We start from the raw sequence: 24910 nt of genomic DNA on the forward strand, positions 1-24910 counted from the left end.
ATGTAATTTGATGCTCTGTTGTTAGGTACATAACACATGATGTCTTTTGGGGGATTTGATGCTTTATCATTACATTACATAATACCCTTATTTAATGTCCTGGTACCTTCCCTTATTTTGAAGACTGCTTTGTCTGAGCAGGTACTCTCACTTTCTTTTTATTAGTGTTGGCATGAAATGTTTTTATCCATGTATTTTTAATTTATATGTCTAATATATTTAAAATAAGTTTCTTGTTTGCTTGCTCCACTCTGACAACTGTGTCTTTTAATTGGTACATTTAGACCGTTGATGTTCACAGTGATTATTGATAGTTGCATTAATATTTTCCTATTTCTTACTGTTTTGTATTTGTTGCCCTTGTCCTTTGACCTTGTTTTTTTGGTCTTCCACTCTTTTTCTGTCTTTTATGGTTTTGAGCATTTTATATGATTCTTTTTCCTTTTAGCATATCAGTTATACCTATCTTTACTTTTTTTTTTTAGTGGTTTCCTTAGTGTTTGCTATGTATGTTTATAAGTAACCTAAGTCCACTTTCAAATAACATACTACTTCATGAGTAGTTTTAATACTTTATAATGACAAAGTAATCCTAATTCCTTCCCCGTGTCCCTTGTATCACTGCTGTCATTCATTTCCCTTATAAGTAAGCATATATATTTTTTCACACATATGTAATTGAATGCATTTTTGGTATTAACTATGAACAAACATATCTGTTAGATCAATTAAGAGTATGAAAACTTAAAGTTTTAATTTTACCTTTACTTTTTCTTTCTTTGACTTTCTTTCTTTATGTAGGTTTGAGTTTCTGACCTGTATCACTTTCCTTCTCTGTAAGGAACTTCTTTTAATATTTCTTGTAAGGTATGTCTACTGGTGACAGATTTCCTCAATTTTATTTGTCCGAGAAGTCTTTGTCTTTCACTTTTGGGAGTAAGTTCACAGGGTACAGAATTCTAGGTTAGTGGGTCTTAAGACATTAAATATTTCACTTCACTCTCTTCACTCTCACTTATGTGAGAGAAGTATAGATTTTTCTCTGAGGAGAAGTATAGATTTTATCTTTCTTTATAGGTGAGGTGTTTTTTCCCTTCGGGTTTCCTTCAGGATTTTTTCCTTTATATTTGAATTTATGAAGTTTGAAAGTGATGCCTAGGTATGGCTTTGGGGGCATTTTCCCTCCTTGGTGTTCTCTGAGCTTCCCGAATCTCTGCTTTGGTGTCTGACATTAATTTGGCATATAATCCTGGCTTTACTGTTTCAGATATTCCTTCTGTTCCCTTCTCTCTTTCTTCTTCTAGTATTCCTGTATGTGTGTGGTATGCCTTTTGTAGCTGTCCCACTATTTTCGGATATGCTGTTTTTTTTTTTTGTTTGTTTTGTTTTGTTTTTTTGGATATGCTGTTTTCTTTCAGTCTTTTTTGTTTGCTTTTGAGTTTTGGTGGTTTCTATCTACTGAGATAGTCTCAAGTAAAGAGATTCCTTCCTCTGCTGTGTCCAGTTCTACAAATAAGCCCATCAAGGGCTTCATTTCTTCATTTCTGTTACAGTGTTTGTTTCCTCGGTGTTTTTGATTGTGGTGTCTCTTTTTTTGTTGCTTTTTCTTTTTTCTTTTTCTTTTAATTTCCAGGTCTTTGCGTATATTGCTTATCTGTTCTTCTATGCTATTTTATCTGTTAGAGCCTTTAGTGTATTAATCATTGTTATTTTAACTTTCTGGTCTGATAATTCCAGCCTCTTTGCCATTTCTGAGTCTGGTTATGATGCTTGCTCTGCCTCTTCAAATTTGTTTTTTGTTATTTAATATGTCTTGTAATTTTCTCTTGATAATGGGATGTGATATACTAGTTAAAGGGATGATTGTAACTAGGTGGTAAGGTATGGGTGGGGCGAAGCATTCTGTAGTGGTAGGATTACATCTGAGTCTGTGTGTGGGTGTGTGAACATATACTTTTTTTAATTGTGAAAAATGCATAACAAAATATGCCATCTTAACCATGTCTAAGGTGTATAGTTCAGTAGTGTTAAATATATTCACATTGTTGTGCAGCCAGTCTCTAGAATTATTTCATCTTGTAAAACCAAAACTGTACCCAGTAGACAACAACCTCCCTTTCCTCCCTCCGCCTAGCTCCTGGCAGTCACCATTGTACTTTCTGTTTCTGTGAGTTTGACTACTCTAGGTACCTTATATAAATGGGATAATTTGTCTTTTTGTGAGTAGTTTGTTTTACTTAGCATAATGCCCTCAAGGTTCATCATATGTCAGAATTTCCTTCCTTTTTTTTTTAAATTTTTTTTAATTTATTTATGACAGTCACACACACAGAGAGAGAGAGAGAGAGAGACACAGAGAGAGAGAGGCAGAGACACAGGCAGAGGGAGAAGCAGGCTCCATGCACCGGGAGCCCGACGTGGGATTCGATCCCGGGTCTCCAGGATCGCGCCCTGGGCCAAAGGCAGGTGCTAAACCGCTGCGCCACCCAGGGATCCCAATTTCCTTCCTTTTTAAGGCCAAATAATATGCCTTTATGTGTATACGCCTTTATATGTATATGCCATGTTTTATTTATCCATTCATCTGATGGGCCACTGGGGTTCCTTCTTACCTCTTGGCTATAATGTTTCTGTGAACATGGATGTAGAAATCTCTCTTCAAGGTACTGCTTTCAGTTTTTTGGGGGAATATACCTAGAAGTAGAATTGCTGGATCTTATGGTACTCTTCTGAGGAACCTCCATACTATTTTCCATAGCACTTCTACCATTTTGCAGTCCTACCAACAGTACAATTTCTTCACATCCTTGCTGACACTTTTTTTGGGATACTAACCATCCTAATTACTGTGAAGTGATAACTCATTGTAGATATGTGTGTGACCAGATGTCATAATAATGTTCTTTTGAGTTTCTTCAAAATACTGTTTTCTTTTCTGCCATGGTCTTTGTACATGCTATCTCACTTGCATGGATATCTGCCCTTGCTGCTTCCGTCCTTTCTTCACGTATTTAACATCTGTTTTTCCATCAGATTACAGTTTCAGAACATTATATTTCTCTTCCTTATGGCATTTTTCATAGGCATAATTATATGGTTAATGCCTAATCTTTACCATTGGACTGCAGGATCCTTGAAGGTAGGACCAGATCTATACTTACAATTGTCTTTAAGGCACCCATCCTAATGCCTGGTATATAACAGCAGCAATGCTAATAATCACTAGTAATGTGTAGCATTTACAGTGTGCCCAATACTATTTTTAAAAATATGCAAAGTACTCAGGGTGCATGAGTGGCTCAGTCATTTGAGCATGTGACTCTTGATTGCAGCTCAGGTATGATCTCAGGGTCCTGGGATCAAGCCCTGTGTTGGGCTCTGTGCTCAGCATGGAGTTTCCTTGAGTCTCTCTCTCTTCTCCTCTGCCCCTCCCTTTGCTTGTGTGCTCTCTCTCTCTCAAATCTTTAAAAAAATACGTAAAGTACCCTTTTTAGTGTATAGTTCTATGCTTTCTTTTTTAAAAGTAGGCTGCACACCCAGTGTGGGGCTTGAACTCATGACCCCGAGATCTTCTGCCTGAAGCCAGCTAGGCACTCCCACAGTTATGTCCATTTTGACAAATGTAAACAGTTGTGTAACCACCCCCATATCAAAACATGGAACAGTTCCATCACTCCCCAAAATTTCTCTGCTTCTTTCTCCCCTTTTCTTCTGAGTTTTTTTTTTTTCTCAACGTGTTAAGATATATTTGACATACAACATTGTATAAGTTTAAGGTGTATAACACAATATACACTTATATATCACAAAATGATCACCACAGTGGGGTTAACACCTGCATCACCTCACATAATTAACCATTTATTCTTCATGGCGAAAAGATTTACTTTCAACAGTTGTCAAGTATATAACACAGTGTTAAATACACTTACTGTGCTGTGTATTACATCCCCAGAATTTTGACTCTCAATCTTTTAGTGGGCCTTTGCCTCTGGATTGGCTTCATATATTTTTCTGTTTCCATTATCCCTCTTAGGTGGGATGGGATGGCTGGAATGGGCTAGAGTTGGGTGTTTCTCTCCCCCTAGATCAGTTGGGTTCTGATAAAATCCTGATTGGTTATACCTTGGTTAACTAGTTTTTCCTAAAAGCAGACCTTGTTAAGAACAGAATGCTGTAGTATATTTCAAAATGATTCCTTTTTCCTTTCCTTTGCTGGAAGCACAGAGGATTTTCCTCTGAAATTTACTGTGAGGTTCTAGTGAGTTCCTGGAGGTAAAACTCGTAAGAGTCTAGGGCCCTGATGGCTGGGTCCTCCTGAAGTTTTTATCTCTCAAACTTGACCACAGTGAACTTCCAGCAGTCTGTCAGTTACAGTTCAGATTTCCCTACCTTGGGGCTGGTTTCCATAGAGGTTGTAGCTTACCCATTTCTGCTCTAATAAATGTAATTCTTCACATTAGCCTTTTGGACTTTACAGTTTTTGGCAAAGTGGTTTGCCCCATGAATCACTTTTCTTACAGATCTAAGAATAGTTGATTTTTCTGTTTGTTTAGCTTTTTACTTGTTATTAGGACAGAGTGATGATTTCTAGGCTTCTTTTATGGCAAACCGGAACCCAGAAATTCAAACCTAAACTCTAAACTTGAATTATTTTAAATTCTGTTTATGTTCATTTCACTTGCTGAAGTCCAAGAGATCTTAATTTGTTGTTTCTACTGACAACTTATGATGACTTCTTTTCTTTTGTATGTTTGGTAATTTTTGATGGTAACTGATTTTTGGTTGAATCTCATCTGTGGAAATCCTTAGGTCCTAAATTGGGAATGTTTTCGTGCAGGCAGATTTGCATTTGCTCCAACCCAGAATCATAGAGTACTAGAAGTCTGAGACAGCATTAGCCTCCTTTGTGGGCTCTGCAGAATGTGTGTGATTTGGTTTCTCCACCTAGAGGTTGGACCAAAGTTTGGGTATCTCATAGGATGACCAGTCTGGTTTGCCCAGGACAGAGGGATTTCCTGGGACATGGGACTTTGAATGTAAAACTAGAATAGTTCTTGGGCAAACTGGGATGATGAGAAATCCTAATTCTGATTCCAGTGTTCATATTTGCATTATAATGACATATAATGATATACCAGCATTTAATGATAATTCTGGACATTTATGTGTCTTATATGTACGTTTGCCAGATAACCCTGGCTTTCTTATAGTTTGTATGTATGTGCCTTCCTTGGAGATTTCTCATACTTTCCTACAAGCCCAACAAAAAATTTTGTCTGTTGTAATTTACCCAAGATCTAGTAATATAGTTATGGGCAGGCCCTTCAGAGCATCCTGGAAGTATAACCTGTATTTTTACTTTTACTTACGTTATTGAGAACGTGTTTCCATGTCATTCCATGGTCTTCTACAATATGATTACTAGTGGTTGCATAGTATTCTGTTTTATGTCTGTACCAGCACACTTACTGAATCAATATATATGAAAATGCTGTGTTGGAAATCCTTATAGATAAGTCTTTGCACGATTTAACATTATTTTCTTATGAGAAATTTCCAGAAGTAGAATTGCTGAATTAAAAGGCTTGCAACATTTTAAGTCTTTTGAATTATATCGCCAAATTGTTTCCCATTTCTTTACACCTTATGTGGCACTGGGAATTATCATTTCTTTCAGTCTATCATTTTGAAAATGAAATACTCTCCATTTTTAAGTAAGGCATATGACTTTTTATACTAATAAGCACTATATATGGTACCACAATATTTCGACAACAAAGTTTCAGGTATAGATTCACTCTTAGAAGTATCTGGGTCCCATTCTCATTTGAAACTGGTCATCAAGTGGTTTGTCTTACAGCCTTCATATCTTCCTCTATTAGATATTCATGTTTTTAGAACTGGCTGTTGGGATGCTTGGGTGGCTCAGCTGTTTCAGCGTCTTCCTTTGGCTCGGGGCGTGGTCCCGGAGTCCCAGGATCGAGTCCCACATCGGCCTCCCTGTGTGGAGTCTGCTTCTCCCTCTGCCTGTGTCTCTGTCTCTCTCTTTCTGTGTCTCTCATGAATAAATAAATAAGATCTTAAAAAAAAAAAAGAATTGGCTGTTGAAATCAGGTACAGAAAGTAAATAGGGAGTAGTTTTCCCTGAAAATGTACCTCTTTGCTGTTCTCTGAATACAAACCCCTAGCTTCCTCCCCTGAACTTTTAACTCACATGTGCTTCAGTGCTTGTCAGCCTCAGGCTTTCAAGAGACCCAGGTTCTGAGTGACTGGTGTTGACCCAGGGTCAGTACAGAGAACCTCGCCAGGCAGCATTTATTTCCCTGTTTCTTAGAAGACTGGGGCTCTGTAGCATGCTTGGTGCCTTGTTGGACACTACTTACTTAAATGCAGTACTGATGGGTACTGTAGGTGAGATAAAAATTGGAGTGTAGGAGTTGTTTTTTAGTAGGTATGATGAATTAAGTAGAAAGATAGCTCTACCTCAGGCAGAGAAGACCCTTGCCATGTGAGTTTGCACAGTGCTTTGGTGTATTACATATAGAGGAACCAGTGCTGTTTTGAACAAGACAGAAGTTTTTTGAGGATTGCATCTCTCAAATTTATGGTCCAAGTCAATGGAAAAATGACTGGATATGAATACACTTGTAATAAGTATGCATCTTTTGAATAAGCCTGAGCATAACCAGCACACACGTCTTCATGATCTGACTGGCATGTTTTGAGAAGTCAGGGCTGGAAAATGACAACACGATAAATATATTAGATCATGATTGAACTCCATTATCTTTGCAGCGGTGTTGGGAGGTTTTCACGTATGTAGTTGTTCATATGTGGGTAGCCATGTGACAAGTCACTTCTGAGAGTATCTCTGCCTTAGAAGGCAGTCTTAGAAAGCAAATTTGAACTAGCTTCTAGGCAGCTAATGAAACTAATTAGGAACCAGTTAGAACTGCCTTGGGCTAGGTGGATATTTGTGGGTTCTGGAAGATTCCCCAGGGAATGGAGTGACTGTAATTAGAGGTAGGTCATTGTCTAGTAACTAGAGGTAGTTACTTTAGTTCAGAAGAAATGTAGAGTTCAGGGTCTGCTACCAGCTGTGGAAAGGGGGCAGCCAGGGAAGAGCATGGGGAGAGTCACCCGGGCAGTAGAGCTGAGTCTGAGACGGTAGACAAGGAGGACAGCAGAGCTGATGCCCTTCAAGTAGAAATTGGGATGGGTTTAATTTCATCATTACTTAGGAATACTCATTTTCCTTTCTTTTTCTTCCATCCCCAAACAACTCTGTAATCAAAAACTTAAGCTTTGGAACATTTTACTCAAAAATTTTTACTGTGTTTTTCTCTCTGCTTTGTATTCATCTAACATCTATATATTTTGCCTACTGAAATTGGCCTTTGCTTCTCATCTCAATCTTCTGTTTAACCACTCTTTTAAATTTTTATCCTTTAGAATGAAATAGAACGTTGTTCTGAAATTTTATCTCTATTCGTTACTCTTCATATGCATTTTCTTTGCCAAAGCCTCCTTAGTTTGAGAACTAAATCAGTGTCTTTGGTATTTTATTGGGATTTTCTAGATTGGGAGAGTACTCATTAAGGTGGTATATAATAATTTTTAAAAATTCTTACTGATTTAATTTTTTTCTAAAAATCCCAAAGGATTGGTGCCTAATATAGTTCATAGCTTATTAAACCTTATTGTGAGATATCATCATACATGTTGAATGTGTCTGACATATAGGTCAGAGTAATTACAGAGTGAGCACCCTGTAACCACCACCCCAATCAGAATGTGGACTATTGCCAGCACCCCAGCAACACCCCTGTGTGCGTGCCTCTTCCCATTCACAGTCAGCTCCTGGAGGTCACCACTGTGCTGCTTTATGTTGTATTTTCCTGGCTTTTAAAATTTTAGCTATACTGTCTGTATATGCAGTCTTAGCTGATAAAATTAGTTTCACTTGTTTTGGACTTTATATCAGTGGATTTATATTATAGGTATTTTTTCATGGGATCTCTTTGCTTAACATTATGTTTGTAAAATTCACCCATTGTTCTATGGTGTGTTCATTGACATTGCTATATATAGGATTCTCTTGTTTGAATCTGACATATTCTGTCCACTCAGTTGGTTTCATTATTTTGGCTAATGTAAGAGTTGCTGCTACTACAGCTGTGAATGTCTGTGTGTCTTTCTCAGGGAGTACTGGTGAGGAATGTGTCTAGTGCACACATTCAAGAGTGGAATCCCTGTTTGCAGAGTACTCATGTCTTCAGTAGTCCTAATACTCTGGACTGCTTGCATTCTTATAACTTTTAGTGAATACATTTCTTTTTTTAAGATTTATTTATTTATCTATTCACGAGAGACAGAACAAGAGAGAGAGAGAGAAAAAGAGAGAGAGGCAGAGGGAAAAGCAGATTCCCCACAAGGAGCCTGATGCGGAACTTGATCCCAGACCCTGGGATCATGCCCTGAGCCAAAGGCAGATGCTAAACGACTGACTGAGCCACCCAGGCATCCCTAGTGAATATATTTCTGTTAAAATCGTGGCAATGGAAAATATCTTTCCTAATTTATTTTATCTCTGATCTCTAACATTAATGCAAATGATCAAGAAATAAAAGATTTATTTTTCTCCTTACCTCTCCCTCTAGTGAATTTTATCCATGTTGGTAAAAAGTAGAAATCAGAACAAAATAAACTATAGTGAAAATAACTCTATCTGGAAAATAAAGTATCTAATTACAAACAGGGGAGGCAGAGAATGCAGTACAGGGGACTTTTGCATAAAATATTCAGTTAAGGTTTGTTGATTGATTAATCTGGGAGTGTCTTATTCCTGCAAGATTTCCTTTCCTAGAGAATGTACCATTGCGTTCCTCAGCTGTACTTTTCCGAATTCTGGGACTTGTAATTTGTCATTAAGAACTGGATAGTATGGAAAGTTAGAGTGGGAATCTTATTCTAAGTTTACAGACTCTGGTGCCACTGTCAGTTAGTAATTCAGTCAGACACACATATTATTTAAAATTGTAATCTCCAAAAAAGCAGGGATGGATTTTTCAGTGATTTATAGGAATAGTCTGAAAATAAGCTGTAATTACCAGAAGCAGGTCTGGGTCTGTATTACAGTGTTTAGGGTAAAAAACATAAAGCCAAATTTAGGAGTATTTACTTTCAATCTGTTATTGAAAGACTGAGTATTTGCTTTTCTTAATTTACTTGATTTTAAAATGAAGGTAAAATATACATAGCAAAACTTACCATTTTAATCACTTTAAAGTATACAACTCAGTGGCCTTAAGGACAGTCACATTATTTGCAGCCATCGCCACTGGCCATCTCTAAAAATTTTTTCGTCATCCCAGACTGGAATGCTATACCCATGAGATAACAGCTCTCCAGCCCTCTCACCCTCAACCCCTGGTGGCTGCCATTCTACTTTTGATCTCTATAAACTTGACTCTTCTAGGTACTTCATAAAAGTGTACTTACAAGATTTGTCCTTATGTGACTGCCTCGTTATTTCATTGAGCATAATGTCTTCAGAGTTCATCCATGTTGTAGTGTGTCCAACAGAAAGTTCTTTCTTCTTCTTTGTTTTTTTTCTTTCTTCTTTTCTTTCTTTCTTCTTTCTTTCTTTCTTTCTTTCTTTCTTCTTTCTTTCTTTCTTTCTTTCTTTTGAGAGCATGTGCTTATGTGAGGGGTGGGGAGGGTTGGGGAGGGTTGGGGAAGGGTGGAGGGAGAGGGAGAAAGAGAATCTTCTGAGGAGCTCAGTCTCAATGACCATATGAGATCATGACCTGAGCCTAAATAAAAGACACTTAACCGACTGAGCCACCCCGGTGCCCAAGAAAGTTCTTCCTTCTTAAGCCTGAGTCATATTCTGTTGTAGGTACAGACCACATTTTGTTTATCTGTTCATCTGTCTGGTGACAGTGGGGTGGCTTCCACTTTGGGATCTTGTGAACATGGTGGTAAAATACTGTTGGAGTCCCTGGTTTCAGTTGAATAGTTGCTTTTTATTCTGTTTATCTTTCTGTTAATCTATACCAGACCCCTTTTACTTAGGAGTGTAAAAGTAAGAAGCTGATCCTCTCAGAAGCTGATCAGTTATAGCTTCATTTTCTCACCGTCATGAGTAAACAAGACTAAAAGAAGGGAAGTGTGCAACACTGTTGATTTCTGTCAGTGTAGTGCTATAATCGGTGCCAGCCTTTCAGTAATTAAGACATTACAATTGTGATGCTATGTTCTTAGATTTTGTATCCATTATTCATTGGGGTCATCATAAAGTAATATGACATTTTTTTCTTAAAATAACTGCCTTATTTGTTTAGCCAATATAGTGCTTTATAATTTTAAAAGTTAAGAACCATAGCCACATATATAAAATGAAACACTTATGTCTGTGCTTTTACTACAGAAATTTATCCTACATACTTAAGTATAATAGTTATTTAAGGCTTACATTTTGGAGAGCTAGCGTATATTGGTGGTTTTCAAACTTTCTGGTCTCAGGGCCTCTTCATAGTCTTAAAAATTGTTGGAGACCCACAAGTGCTTTTGTTTATATGTGTGTTAGCTATTGATATTTACACTAGAAATTAAAACTGAGAAATTTTTAAAAATTACTAATTCATTTAAAAATAAACTACTAAATGTTTTAAATAATATGTTTCAAATGAAAAAACTGTATTTTTTAACTAAAAACATTTACTAAGAAGAGTGGCATTGTTTTACATTTTGGCAAAATATCTTTAATGTCTTAGTAAAAGATAGCTGGCTTCTCCTATCTCTTTCTGCATTCAATCTGTTGCAATATGCTGTTTTTGTTAAAATATATGAAGAAAATCTGACCATGCAGATATGTAGTTGGAAAAGGAAGAAATATTTTAATAATCTTTTCAGATAATCTTGAATTTTTTTGCTGCTATATTAAAACTTAACAAGTGGTAATTTTTTAAAGGCTAGTAGTAATGTGGAATTTTAAGTGTAATTGGTGAATTTTTTGTACTTGGTTAGATTAAAATCCTTTTGTCTTTCTTGCACCTCAGTGGCTTTTTTTTTGCTCTAGCATAATTTGTGTCATCATGAATTGGTCATTTGGAAAATATTGGCTCACCAAGTTATGTGAATATTCCAAATACACACTATGAAATATGAAATACAATATAAAAATACACATTTGTTAATGTTACTTCCAGTCGCATCCAAAATATCTTTAAATCTTGGGGAACTATCAAGCTTATAGTGATAGACAGTGGTTTTCAAACCCAAAATTCTGATTTTAACTTGAGTGCTCAACTTTTCTTTATAGGCAGCAAAAACTGTCAGTTGTTTTCTTAAAGTGACATGCTCCCTTTGTGTTTGAGATAATGTCTGCCAAAAAGACCCACGCCTGAATTACCATAATTTGTCATTCATTCTTTCCAGTAAACATGGTATTCCATGCAAAAAAACATCATTTCAGTTTGTAGTTTAAACTATAGCACAAGTGCTTTTTCCAAGGTCACCCTTGAACTTCAGTAATCAGTAGGGATGCTTTCTGTGTACTTGATGTACACAGACATCTGTGTACTTGAGACACAGAATATTAACCAACCATGTACTAATGGTTGAGACTTAATACAATTAATAATTTGTCCTACATCAAGAGTATCCTTTCTTGGGGCATTTGGGTGGCTCACTCGGTTAGACGTCTGCCTTTGGCTCAGGTCATGATCCCAGGGTTCTGGAATCGAGCCCCAGGTCCCTCTTTGGCCAGGAGCCTGCTTTTCCTGCTCCCTCTGCTGCTTCTCCCCCTCCTTGTATTCTCTCTCTTTTAAATAAATAAAATCTTAAGAAAAAAGCATATTCTTTTCTTAAAAAGATTTATTGGGGCACCTGGGTGGCTCAGTAGTTGAGCATCTGCCTTTGGCTCAGTGAGATCCCAGGGTTTAGGGATTGAGTCCTACATTGGGCTCCCCGCAGGGAGCCTGCTTCTCCCTCTGCCTGTGTCTCTGCCTCTCTCTCTGTGTCTCTCATGAATAAATAAATAATCTTTTAAAAAAAGATTTATTATTTTCTTTATTATTTAAAGATTTCTTATTTATTTTTTAAAACTTTTATTTGAGAGGAGAGAGAGAGGAGAGAGAGAAACAAGCCAGGGGGAAGGGTAGAGGGAGAGGGAAAAGCAGACTTCCCCTTGAGCAGGAAGCCTGATACAGGGCTTGATACTGGGACCCTGTGATCATGACCTGATCTGAAGGCAGATGCTCCCCCTTATTTATTTATTTTAGAGAGAGAGAAAGCACGAATGGGAGGAGCAGAGGGAGTGGGAGAGAGACTGTCAAGCAGACTCCATGCTGAGACCAGAGCCCTAGGGGGTGCTCAGTCTTACTACCCTGAAGTCTCAATTTGAGCCGAAACCAAGAGTTGGATGCTTAACCACCTGTGCCACCGAGGCACCTCATATTTATTATTTAAGGAGAGAAAGAGACGGGGGTGAAGGACAGGGAGAAGGAGAGAATCTCAAGCAGACTCCCCGTTGAGTGCAACAGGGCTTGATTGCACAACCCTGAGATCATGACTAGAGCCAGAATCAAGATTTGGATGCTCAACTGACTGAGCCACCCAGGCGCCCTTGCATCAAGGATATTCTTAATTGAAGCTGGCATTAAAAAAAAAACCCTAATGCGTACTGGTACATTTGGGTACCAGTGCCTTCACTGGTGCTAATGAGCTGAGTTTGACACACTGTTGCTTTGGCACCATTGATACAATTTTCAATACAGTAAATAATGTCTTAGTGTTATTATGAAAACAATTTTGACCTTATAGATCCCCTAGGAGGATTTCAGGGGATTGACAGCTTACACAGTCATATATAGTGTGGATGCTTTAATAATCATGGATTATGCTGTTAAATAGTTTAAAACCTATGTCTATATAGCTGGGTCTTGAGAAGTTGTGTCTGCCTTTCCCATCTGTGGCTGCCAAGTCAGAACACAGACTAAGGCTATATTATACAATGGTATTAGCATTTTAGGAGGAAGAACGTGGTGTTAATTTGAATTTTTTTTAATTTGAATTTTATAGCATTTGTTTTTACTTTTCTTCCCCCCTCAGGTACAGGTGCTTCCTTGAAAGAATTCCTGAGGGAATTTAGTGGCTTTAATTTATAGGTTCATACAAAATATATATAATGACTCATCTGAATTAGAATATCTCAAGGAAATCGTGTAGCTGCTGCTCTGCTCCTGCCTGCCTCCTGTAAACTTTTCCTTGAATACCTAGTTTGCACTGAACTCTCTGCCAGGATTGAGAAAGATGGGTTCCCAGCCTCTATGAACATAGAAAAAGAGTGTTTGAATGCAGTGTGATGAGTGCTGTAACAGAAGTTAGTGCAAGGTGCTTGGGAGGCTTCACAGGACAGGTGCTATTGTAGGTGGGGTTTAAAAGGAGTGTGTTGGGGCTTGGAAAGGAGTGAAGACATGAAGGAGAGGAAGGACACAGTACTTTGGGGGGGCAGGGAGTGGCCAGATGCAACAATGTAACACAGGCAAGGCCAGACGTGGAGGCCAGAAAAGAGAAGGGTCTTTTGGGGTTTGATCTTATAGACCAGATGTTCTCAAAGCAGCATTAACATCTATCTTTGTGGAACTGGTTAGAAATGCAAATACTGGCCCTACTCTTTCAGTGGCAGGTGTTTTGGGTGGAGCTAAGCTGTTGAACTAGCCCTCTAGGGTATTGCCTAGGCCAGGGGAGAGCAGCATAGGTTCTCCAGGTAGCCTTGAAAATTTAGAAAAGGTCACCGTGAGGGCCCTCTGGAAGGTGGGATGGTGTGGGGAAGTTAGGGACCGCGTCGTCCAGTGTTTTTGTGGATGTGATTCAGGCCTGGACTAATGGCAGTAGGAAGGAAGAGAGGGCAGATTTGCTGGAGTTAGATTCTCTAGGACTGTATCACTAGTAGACAGCTTAAAAACTATGAAAACAGCTGTTCTTTGCTCTGGACCTGCCAGCAATCCCGGATAGAGACCATTTTAAAGGCCCTTGCTTCTTTTGTCTCTAGGCAACGGCATTTAGCATAGTGAAAAAAAACAATTCAGGTAACTTGCCTGAGCCTCTGGAGCTTTTGGGTCCCACTTAAGTAGGGTGATGGTCCCTGGAGGGATAGAGTTGCACATGCAGAACCCAGAGTTTTAGATAGCACAGTGTGGAAGAATGGAGGGGATGATTTCATTCAGGTATGTCCAGCTACTGGCAGATTGAATAATCACTGCATGGCATTCGAACTCCTTATGTTGTATGTTGTCAATGAGCTGCCTAGGTGTACCCTTTTATTGTTTGAATTTGAGCAATCAGTAGCTCTCTTGGGAGGGTGTGTGTATGTGTGTGTATGCGTATGTATGTATGTGTGTGTGTATGTATGTAAGTGAGTGTAAAGATGGGGTCTCCCAGTTTCAGTTATGGCAGTTACTCAGTTAGAACCTCTCTTCTTCAGTGTGTTAGTTTTTTTTTTTTTTTAATATCCTGTTTTGTTTTACAGATTTGTAAGACTCCAGGGCCTTCAAGCTGTGATTCATCAGATGGTTTCTGAAATGACTGGGAAGACGGACGCTTTGGTGCCCATCGAAGAGCATATGTCTGTGTATATCTAAGACCTTCTTTGTACACATACACGTTTACACGAGAAGACAGGCTCATTCTCGTGCACACTTTAAGAGTTTTACAACTGATGAAAATTAATTTAAGAATCAGATGGAGCAACTTGATACTACTGGGCTCAGGAGCCCAGGGAGAAAAATATGTCACTAATGGTCAGTTTTCCACATGGTCTTCACGGGTAAAGAAAGTTTGCAAAAAGAAGAAAAAAAAAACTTGCACAGTTCAAGCCTCAAAAATACCTCTCCAGTTTAAAGAAGAAACTAAGTGAGAAGGTGGCCAGGGGAGAAGTGTGGTTTCAAGCAGCACAGGCGGGATCATGCAGTGGGTTTTGCACTTTATTTTCCAGTGGTTTTGGTGATTTGGACAGACTTCAAACCCCTAGACTGAAAAGTAACTCTGGCTGTATATATGACTTCAGGAAAGCAAGGTCAGGTATGATGGGACAAATTTGAACAATGAACTGGTTCCTTTGCCTTTTTCAGTTAACTGTATTAACTGTATTCTCGAAATTTTAATTTATGATTTCCCTTTTTCTTTCCCGTATCTATAGGATAATATTTTAAAGTAGTAGTTGAAACCAATATTTACAAAATAAATATCAAGGAACATCCAAGGAAAGCTTCTCTTCCCTTGGACTGTACATGTGGCATTTGGAAGCAGTCTCTGAACGTGAGCAGGAGAGCGCCCATCAGCAGAACATGCTGACTCTTTAGGGAAACAGTGTGGAAGAACCCGACTCTTGCCTGTATTTTTATTTTAAGGGATTCTCTTCCCTTTTGAGGCCAAGAAGACTTGCATATAGGAGGAAGAGTACTTGTTGGACTTAATTCTGTGATTAGTCTTTTTATTAAAGATGGAAAAAATATGTGATCCTTAGGAGCAGAAAGGGGAGAAGCCAATAGAGGAGGTTAGGAAAGAGACGGGTAAAAGAGACAAAATCCTGTAGTGAGGCTTGGTTTTGTCAGCAAGAGGATTTAGGATTCACCCAAGGCAAACACTTTTGCCACTTAAAGAGCTTTAGAACCTTCTGGTTCTGCAAGTGAAGGGGTTTTCTCTCTCTGCCTCTATGGCACCAAGGAGTGCATCGGTCTGTAGAGGGCCAGTCAGATGGAGCCCCACTCTCCCCCAGGACACAGTAGCCTGCCTGCTGGGAAGCCAGGACAGGCCCTGAGGTGGGAAGTTTCTGGTTCTGAACAGTGGGGAGAGTCTTTTTTTCTTCCTGAACTTGGACTGCTGTCTGCACAAACTCTAGTCTGTTTTGCACGGTTTGTGTGCCTTTTTTTCCCTTTATGCAATCTTTTTCAGCTTCAGCAGCAGAAATTTGTCTAGTTGAGAAAACATGCCAGAGGGTGGTTTCAGAAGGAAGATGATCCTACGTGTTCAGTCTCTGCATCTGAACTTTTGAAGAGGAAATTCCAGCTCGAGGGATTCTTTAAAGCCTTAAGTTACTTGAAATCTATGTATTTGCAACCCTTTCTCTCTGGAATCATATTACACTAAACTGGAATCTCAGGCTGAATGAGAATAACCAAGTTGAGTGAAAAGAAGAAAACCCCGTTTCTTGGTCAGCACGTGTTAATGACGTTCTTCCTCTAAGAACTTGAAAATAAAAATGGACGCATGTTGTTTTTAAAGCATTCCCTTTTCCTAGCAGACTGCCATCATCTTTTCTAGAGGAATTTTTTCACTATGCATTTGGTGGCTCTTTATACAATACTGACCTTGTAATTAGGGGTCAGTCTTAATTAAAAGGGGTCCGGGAAGACGACACAAGCCAACCACAAAAATTCAATCAGTCAAGTTGGTCAGTGAAAAGAATTGGTTTCTCGGCATTCAGCATTACTTTTTAAATAAAACAGTAACTGAAAAAAAGTATGTATGCAGCGGTGGAACATGGGCCTGTCCTTTGTAGTGACTCCAATATCCTCTGCCTGTCCTGGAAGGGGCGCGTGCCCAAGAGCGAGAAGGAGAAGCCCGTGTGCCGCAGGCGCTATTATGAGGAGGGCTGGCTGGCCACAGGCAATGGCCGGGGCGTCGTTGGGGTGACCTTCACCTCCAGCCACTGCCGCCGGGACCGGAACACTCCACAGCGGATAAACTTCAATCTGCGGGGTCATAATAGCGAGGTGAGCTGGGCTTTTGCCACGCTTCTTGTCTGATTGCTGCTGGGGGTATTCTTGAGCCTTCTCCCTGTGGGTTCAAAATTTGCTTTGCTTCGTTTTCTCAACTTGCTGTCAAGGAGACTTTTCAAACCATGAATTCTGTCTTCTCTGTCCCAGTGGGAACGTGGCCTGTGTCCCACTCTGAGCATGTCTGTCCTCTTGGACACCCTCACTCTCCTTTCCCAGCAGTGGGCAGCCCACTGGCAGGGAACACCAGCGTGACTTGAGGTTAGATAATCTCCACCCACGTGTCATGCGCTCAGCGTTTTTTGGTCACCCTGTATGCATAGCAAAGAGTCACTGCCCCTGTGTGAGATTGGGACTGTAAACAATGAAAGTGGTTTTGTCTCCACCTTACATGGTGAATATCCACCTTGCTCTGGGTGGTAATTTAATTCCTACCATGTATTTCTTGTACGTGGAGGTGCAGAACAAAGGAATTAAACAGAGGTGACAGAGATGATTAACTGGTGAAGAGCCATGGTTTTTCATATCTGTTGGGTGTGTTGTATTGAGGATATTATGCTGTCTATGCAAATATATGGGTTCCCCTGGGTTTCTAAAACATAAACAGTGTTATTACTACCTGTGAAATCCATTCAACTGGTATTTATTAAGCAGTGTTGAAGAGTTAGCTACTGTGTTTAAAATAAGAGATGTACTTGCATAGCATGTTAATAGTATTCATGTTTCCCTGTCAGCTACCTTATTTGTGTGTTTTCTTAGGAGGAATCCATTATAAAATGTCCATGCATAGTTACTAAGTAGTTGTAAAAGAGGGAGAATATTCTTGAAGTATATATACAATAAATGTATTAATCTTAGGCTTACCTCTTAATGATTATTCACATGTGCATTCACCCATGTAATCTCCAACCAGATGAAGATGTAGAACATTTCCATCACCCCTCACATGTACCTGCTGCCCCTTCTCAGGCTGTCCACCCTGCTGAGAGGTCACCCACATAAGTTGTGCTTGTGCTTGAACTTAATATAAATTCATCATATACCCTTTGTGTCTGGCTTTTCTCACTCATTATCGTATTTGTGAGATTTGTCCCTGTTGTGTGTGCTGTTAACTTGTTCTTTTTGATTGATGTTAGTTTTCCATTCAAGGAAGAAACCATAGTTTTTCCATTCCTGTATTGATGGGCATTTGGGTTGCTTCCAGTCTTTGGCTGTTACGGCTAAACCTGTTATAACGTTTGTGTCTTTTTATGGATCTGTGCATGCACAGTGGAATTTCCAAGTCCCAGTACAGGCATAGGGTTAGTAGAAATCACCAATTTCCCAAAGTGATAATGCCATTTTATGCCCCCCCCCCTAATTAGGAAAGTTATGGCTGTATAAAAAACCTCGTTTGAATTTGATTTTTTCATATGAAAAAAATGGTTTTATTCAAGGAATTGTTTTATAAATACCTCTATACTTCCTGCACACACACAAATGTACACTACAGTTATGCATGTATATTTATATTGATATAAATATGTCAAGCATGGTCCTATTTTTGCACCACAGTACATGGTGCTGATCAACTTTCTTAAACTTAGAGATTTGAAAGCTATTTTCAATTTAAAAACATAAAGACAGGATTTTACATATTTAAGGATCTGTACGCTAATTTTGTATTAAAGCCAATGAAAAGTCAATACAAATCTTTTTTCTTTTCCTTATGGATTCTTCACAAAAGGTGAGTTGGTAGATTTGTGATTACCCACTGTGATATCATAGTGATGGATGGAAGAGAGGACTGTGTTTTACTTCCTGGGATGCTGGCCTCTTTCCCCATGTCTCCGCCCCCCCACCCCCCACCCCATATGTGTGTTCCAAAAAGTTCTAGCTCTGCCACTTAACTAGCTGGTGTGGTCGTGGTCCGAGTCATTCATTCAAGTCCTTGGTGGTTAAATTGAAACAGATGGTTAAATTGAAATAATATTTCCTTTCTTCAGGATGTTGTAAGAATATGAGAATATAGTTTTGCAAGGGATTTGAAAATGGATGTCATGTATGGATGGTGATATTGTGTGCCTTGTACGCCCTATTTACTTAATTGTCTTCTTACTGTCCAGCCCTTGTTAATGCTACTTAAAACCCTTAAATTCCATTACTAGTCTGACTCATGAAGCCAGAGACTTTTTCGATTTTTGTCTCATAATTAAGATTTGAAAACACATATGCAGTCCATAGATATTTATTGCATCTCTGTTGTGTGGCGCGTGCTGTGTGTATTTCCCTCCATAGGCCAAGATAAATTATGTATTATGCCTGATGGGAGCCCACAGTTTAGCAGTAAAGGTGAGGTGTATACCTGGATACCTCTTAATCCATGTGTTTCAGTTGAGTATGGAGAAAGAGATTTGGGTCATTCAAAGAATTAAGGCTGAAGTTTACCACAGATTCTGTTGTGAAGATGACCTTTGAGTGGGGCCTTGAGAAATAGAATTTAGGGCCGCTTGGGTGGCTCAGTGGGGGAGCGTCTGCCTTTGTCCCAGGGCTTGATCCTGGGATCTGGGATCGAGTCCCACATTGGGCTCCCTGCATGGAGCCTGCTTGTCCCTCTGCCTGTGTCTCTCTCATGAATAAATAAATAAAATCTTTTAGGAAAAAAAAAAAGAAGAATTTGAATAGTTTTTTTCTGAGTGATGCAGGAAGATTAAGCCACATTTTGGCCTCAAAGAAGCAGTTGATCTCTTGTGCATGACATGAAGGTGCTCTGTTTTCTTTTGCTCCTGCCTAAGCATATGTCTGTATTCATCTTACCACATCAAGTACATCCCCAGGAATATGCTTGTGGAACCTAGCTGGAGAAGGACAAGGACCTATATGCATATTTTGCCATCCCTGGGATAAATCCACCATAGTTGATAGAAAGTTGACATTCTTTGCTCTTCCTACTATACTATGAAATATTTACTGTGTATAAGCATATCCTGGTTGTAGTGGGGATTTTCTTCATATTGGGGCATTCTGCACTCCTATTAATCCAGTGGCAGAAGGTTTAAGCAAGGTAGTGCTTTAATAATCTGTTTTACACAATGCTCAGATGTAGCTGTTTCTGTACTTAATGTATCAGAGTGCAGTTGTTGTCAAGTTTGAAAAGTTACATGCTTGTATTCATGACCTGAGTTAAAGATAATTTGTTAGTCACCCACTTTATGTGGCTCTTCTGGTAAAGCAGCCATCTCTGTTTATTTGTGTGAGCATATTTTAGTATGCTAGGTGACCATGTCTGTCTTGTTTCCTTCCCAGGTAGGCCTTTTAAATGTTCGCTACATACATATATACTAAATAAATAAATAAATACATAAATAAATACATAAATAAATATTCACTACACAGGCTCATCAAATTCAGAGAGCACAAACCAGAGGCTGCTGTTCTTTGCCTGCAGTCAATTGGGGAAAGCCCTCTTTAGAATCACCCTGCAGGTGTAAATGGGACAGAAGCATCTTAGGGCTACCTTATGGAATTTGGGGCCTTGGTGGTGTGCACAAGAGATCTGAAAGTTTAATTATATGCATATAATTAAAGATATGAATTGCAAAACTTCAGTCCCTCAGCCTTTCTTACATTGTTTCAGATAAACTTGTACTATAATAATAATGAAACAAACAATGTGAACTTACCTAATTTTATATGCTGGAAGGGAATTTAAAACAGTAAAGTTTACCTACTAGTGTTTGGTTATTAATCCATTTTTATCTTCCAGCATTAGTATTAAAGATTTTCTGGAAGGGGGAAAAATGGGATAAGGATCTTCAGTGAGACTGGGAAATGGAGCAATATATGAATGAAGTAAATGTGTATTTAAAAATATAGTAGCTGATTGTAGCCATAGTTAACTTAATTTTCTTGATGAGAAACGTATCTTCTTTTTTTAGAGTAGACTTGGAAACCTGGGTGGTGTATGTGCTGGGGTACAGAGTGTTGCACTAGAGCAGAGGGTGATGCCTTGGGCCACAAGTGACTGGTGAGTGGCTGGTGATGCTTTCTGGGGTGTAAGCTGGATCTCGGAGCCCCTTTGGGCTCTGTACACACTTGAGAGTCCACTGTCAACTGGCTACTGCTGAGGTTTGGCTCCAAAACCACCAAGGAGCAGTTCCTGCCCAGGTGACCCGTGTGTCAGAGGATGGATATGGTTTGCATGGAAATAATGTTGGTGACAGTTGCCATGTGTTCTTTGGCCAAATTTTCTATGTGTTTGCTGTTATTTTGTTTATGCCTTGTAACAAACAGTTCTTTGCAGCTCTGTTTTATTCCTCTACCCAGTTGAAGAATCTGAGGCTCAGAGATGTTTTGGAAGTTGTCCAATGTGGAGAGATAGATGATGATGGCATACCTTGTAAAAGATTCCTATCTGTTTTTCCTTCTGTAAGATACTGCTTCAAAAGAGGTGAACTCTAGTGATCAGAGAAACAGAGTTATATTAATGACTGTGTGTTGGATGGTGAAGGGGTTGGTGAGGTATTAGAGCTGTGTGGGTTGGGAAGACTGGACCCTGAGTAGGCATGATGAAAAGGCAATAGGGATGAATGCTTGTGGGATGAAAATGGTGCTGCTTTTGGTTTGGGTTACATCCCCAAACCATTAGAAGACTGTTGTATTCAAAAAGAAGTTTTGAGGGACACCTGGGTGGCTCAGCGGTTGAGCATCTACCTTTGGCTCAGGGGGTGATCCTGGAATCCTGGGATCAAGTCCCACATTGGGCTCCCTGCATGGAGCCTGCTTCTCCCTCTGCCTGTGTCTCTCTCATGAATAAATAAATAAAATCTAAAAAAAAAAAAAAAAGTTTGAAAAAATCAAATGTGAGTATAAAAATAATCATTCAGTTCAGTGCATTTATCCACCAATGTGGAAAACTGAGTTGACAGCATTGCCTTAATTTATTATGGAATTTATTTGATTATTTTAATGTTTATTAATGTATTTATAACATATACTATTGCGTTTATTTATAATTTTAATAAAATTTATTATGGAAATAATAGTCTTCAAGAACTAGTGTCTAATAAACATGTCACTGTGATACTATGATAGTGTGTGAATGGCTCTAGTAACACTCTTGTGATAAGAATGTAACCAGTTATTATAGATGTAAGGTGTATTTGAGAAACAGCTCTGTTAAATTTGTCTTACGAATTGTTATTTTGAACAGGAACTATTCTAGCAAAGTGGCAGAAATAGGACTATTTTTGTATATTAAGTTTAGAGTTTTGTTTCACCTAAATTGGCTTATCTATTTTTACAGGAGAGCTCAGTAGTGCGAGTTCATCTTTATTGCAGTAACACTTTTGGAAGTGTTGGTAAATGCTAATCATGAAAAATAGCTCTGTTCTAACTTCTTTCCCTTTCCCCTGCTTCCTGTCCTGGCTATTCACTAAAGGCTTATATTATTACCTATTGGATTAATCAGTTTTGGGAATTTGTCTGTTGGCTTCTTTCCTATCTTGGCCGGTGGAGATTTAGCTCTCCCTTCCTTGATTACTCAGCCCGATCTTGCCCTGCAAGGTAATCATCACATTTTGCTCTATCATTATTGGTTAACTCATTATTCAGTGTTGAGATTATTTAAACTGTGTCAGTATTGTGCCCAGGCAAATCAGGTAGGATACTATGATTATATTTCCTTTACTGTTCAGCATTTTTTTTCCTTTGTGATATAAAAATAATCTTATTTTTCTTAGTGGTTTGGTTTCTTTACCTATTGTGAATCTTCCAGTGTCTTCAGTATGTTTCTATATGTTCAAACCAATAAGACAATTTATCAGTTCATTTTGTTTTTGTTTTTTTCCTGGAGACCTCCATCTGGGAGTCCTTTGTCCTCCTGCTGCTCTTGGGTTGGTAGCTCTATGGGCCTCCTGCCCAGGTGACTTCCTGAACTTCCTTTTTATCATCACCTTGAGAATTTCCTTTGCCTCTTCTGCTTTATCTCTTGTTTCTTTGACCTTGTATCTTTTCTTTCTTGGTTTAATTCATTCTTTTGTTGGAGCATAATCACCAGTATCTTCCTAAGAAAGAATTTGCAAGTCGTGAATTTCAAGACTTGTACATGTAAAAGTGTCTTAATTCTTCATTCACTGTTGACTGATTGTCTAGGTATAGATTTCTAGGTTAGTACCTCCTGAATTTTGAAGGTATTTTTCCATAGGTTTTAGACTTGGAGAGTTATTATTTAGAAACAAAATAATAGTTAAGGCCCTGAAGCTAGACTCTGAATCCTAGCTTTAAGTATATTATTTAATTTCTCTCTTCTGTTTATCTTCTCATTTGAGAAATGAAACCTACTCCTGTAGGTTTGTTTTAAGGATTGAATGATTATATGTAAAGCATTTAGAGTAGTGCCTGGTATATCATGAGGGCTTTATAAATTGGCTATTATTATTCTAAGTCCTCTATATGTGATCTGTTAAAAAAAATCTGGAAGTTTTGGCATCTGCTCTTTATCATAGATATTCTGAAATTTTACAATGATGTTTAAAAGTAATGTACTGTAAAGCTGTTTGGCACCTCTGTGTATATGTACATGGGAGGGTCTTTCAGCTGGTGGATTTTACTGTGGAATAATCTGGGGAGAACTGACTGTTTTTTTGCTAACTGCCAGTTGTCAACATCCAAGCATAGCTCTCTGGGATTATTCAGTTTCTTTAGATAAGGCCCTTCTAGTCACATGCCTGTGAATTTACTTTTGCTGCTGGCATTCCAAAAGCTAAGGATGTATGTGTATGTGTGTGTGTGTATGTATGTATATATGTGTGTGTATGCACACATGTGTGCTGGGGAAAGGGAGTGATAGGAGGGGGAGTATTTGTTTAGTGCTTGCTATGTGTGAGACGCCATTCTAAGATCTTTAGCTCATTTAATTTTGACATCAACTCTCTGATTTTGAACCTGTTATTATCCCATTTTATAGCTGAGGGAACTGATATACAGAGTGGTTAAAGAGCTTGCCCAAGGTGACACATCTAATTGACAGAGTTGAGACTGAACCAGGAGCCCCTCAGATTCCATACTCTTAACCTCTGGGAAAATCACCAGAGGTTTAGTCCCTGTCACCATCTTCACTGTGTCAGGTCCCCAGGGGTGCTCTCTGTGGCTTGGAGGACGAGCTGTCACTGTCTGACACTGTGAGGGAGAGGTCTGCCTGTAAACCTCAGGAGTGCTCTGAGGGCAGGAGCATCTCCTGATGGCCTGCCTGTGCTGCAGTGACTTGTGTGTGGCTTTTCTCTCAGCACCTGCGCTCATGCCTGAACCGTTCTGGGTTTTCTGCTTCTGGACATCACTCTGCAGACACTCAGTTTGGCCTTGCTCTGTTTTAGAAATCCATTTACCACTCCTTATCCATTTTCTGTCTTCATATGCTGTGATTTGGGCATTGTGGAAGATGGCCTTTGTGTTTGTTTTCATGTTCCTTGTTGTGAAATGATTCCTTTCTTTTTTTTCTTGTGAAGTGATTTCTTTCTTTTTTTTTTTTTTAAGATTTATTTATTTATTTATTTATTTGAGAAAGAGAAGAAAGTTCAGGGACAGGGGCAGAGGGAAAGCAGACCCCCACTGAGCTGTGCTGATCTCTAGATTAAGAGATCATGACCTGAGCCAAAAACAAGTCTGTCATCACTTAACCCATTTAGCCACCCAGGCACCCCTATGAAGTAATTTCTAAGACAAAGATTAGGATCATCTTTAGTTTGACATCTTAAATTGGAAATCTCCTGTTAAGATATTTTTGAAGGTTTTTAAAAGCATTAAATACAGTTTCTATTCCCCCAAACAAAACCCAGAATATAATGGAGTTATATTTTATTAAGAAAATAGAATTTGTCAGGGCACCTGGGTGGCTCAGTCATTAAGTGTCTGCCTTCAGCTCAGGTCCTGATCCCAGGGTCCTGAGATCAAGCCCTCCATGGGCTCCCTGCTCAGCGGGGAGCCTGCTTCTTCCTCTGCCCCTCCCAACCATCCCCCCACCCTGTTTGTGCCCTCGCGCTCGCTCTCTCTCTTTCTCTCTCTCTCTCTCTCTGTCTCAAATAAATAAACAAAATTAAAATAGAATTTGTCAAACTGATGGCATTATTTTTTTCCTTTAGCAATTT

General features: G+C 38.9%; 1 protein-coding gene across 4 annotated transcripts in view; it reads left to right on the forward strand.

Moving 5' to 3' along the window:
- TULP4 (TUB like protein 4) overlaps window positions 1-24910 on the forward strand; it is a 228275-nt gene that overhangs the window by 45807 nt on the left and 157558 nt on the right. For all 4 annotated transcript variants that reach the window (XM_055310466.1, XM_055310465.1, XM_055310467.1 and 1 more), the window contains exon 2: window positions 14540-16784. In XM_055310466.1, coding sequence (XP_055166441.1) covers window positions 16533-16784 — 252 coding nt within the window. In that variant the 5' untranslated portion in view covers window positions 14540-16532. The remainder of the gene's footprint in view (window positions 1-14539; window positions 16785-24910) is intronic.

The sequence above is a fragment of the Nyctereutes procyonoides genome, unplaced genomic scaffold (genome assembly GCF_905146905.1).
Source record: "Nyctereutes procyonoides isolate TBG_1078 unplaced genomic scaffold, NYPRO_anot_genome, whole genome shotgun sequence".
Classification (NCBI taxonomy): Eukaryota; Metazoa; Chordata; class Mammalia; order Carnivora; family Canidae; genus Nyctereutes; species Nyctereutes procyonoides.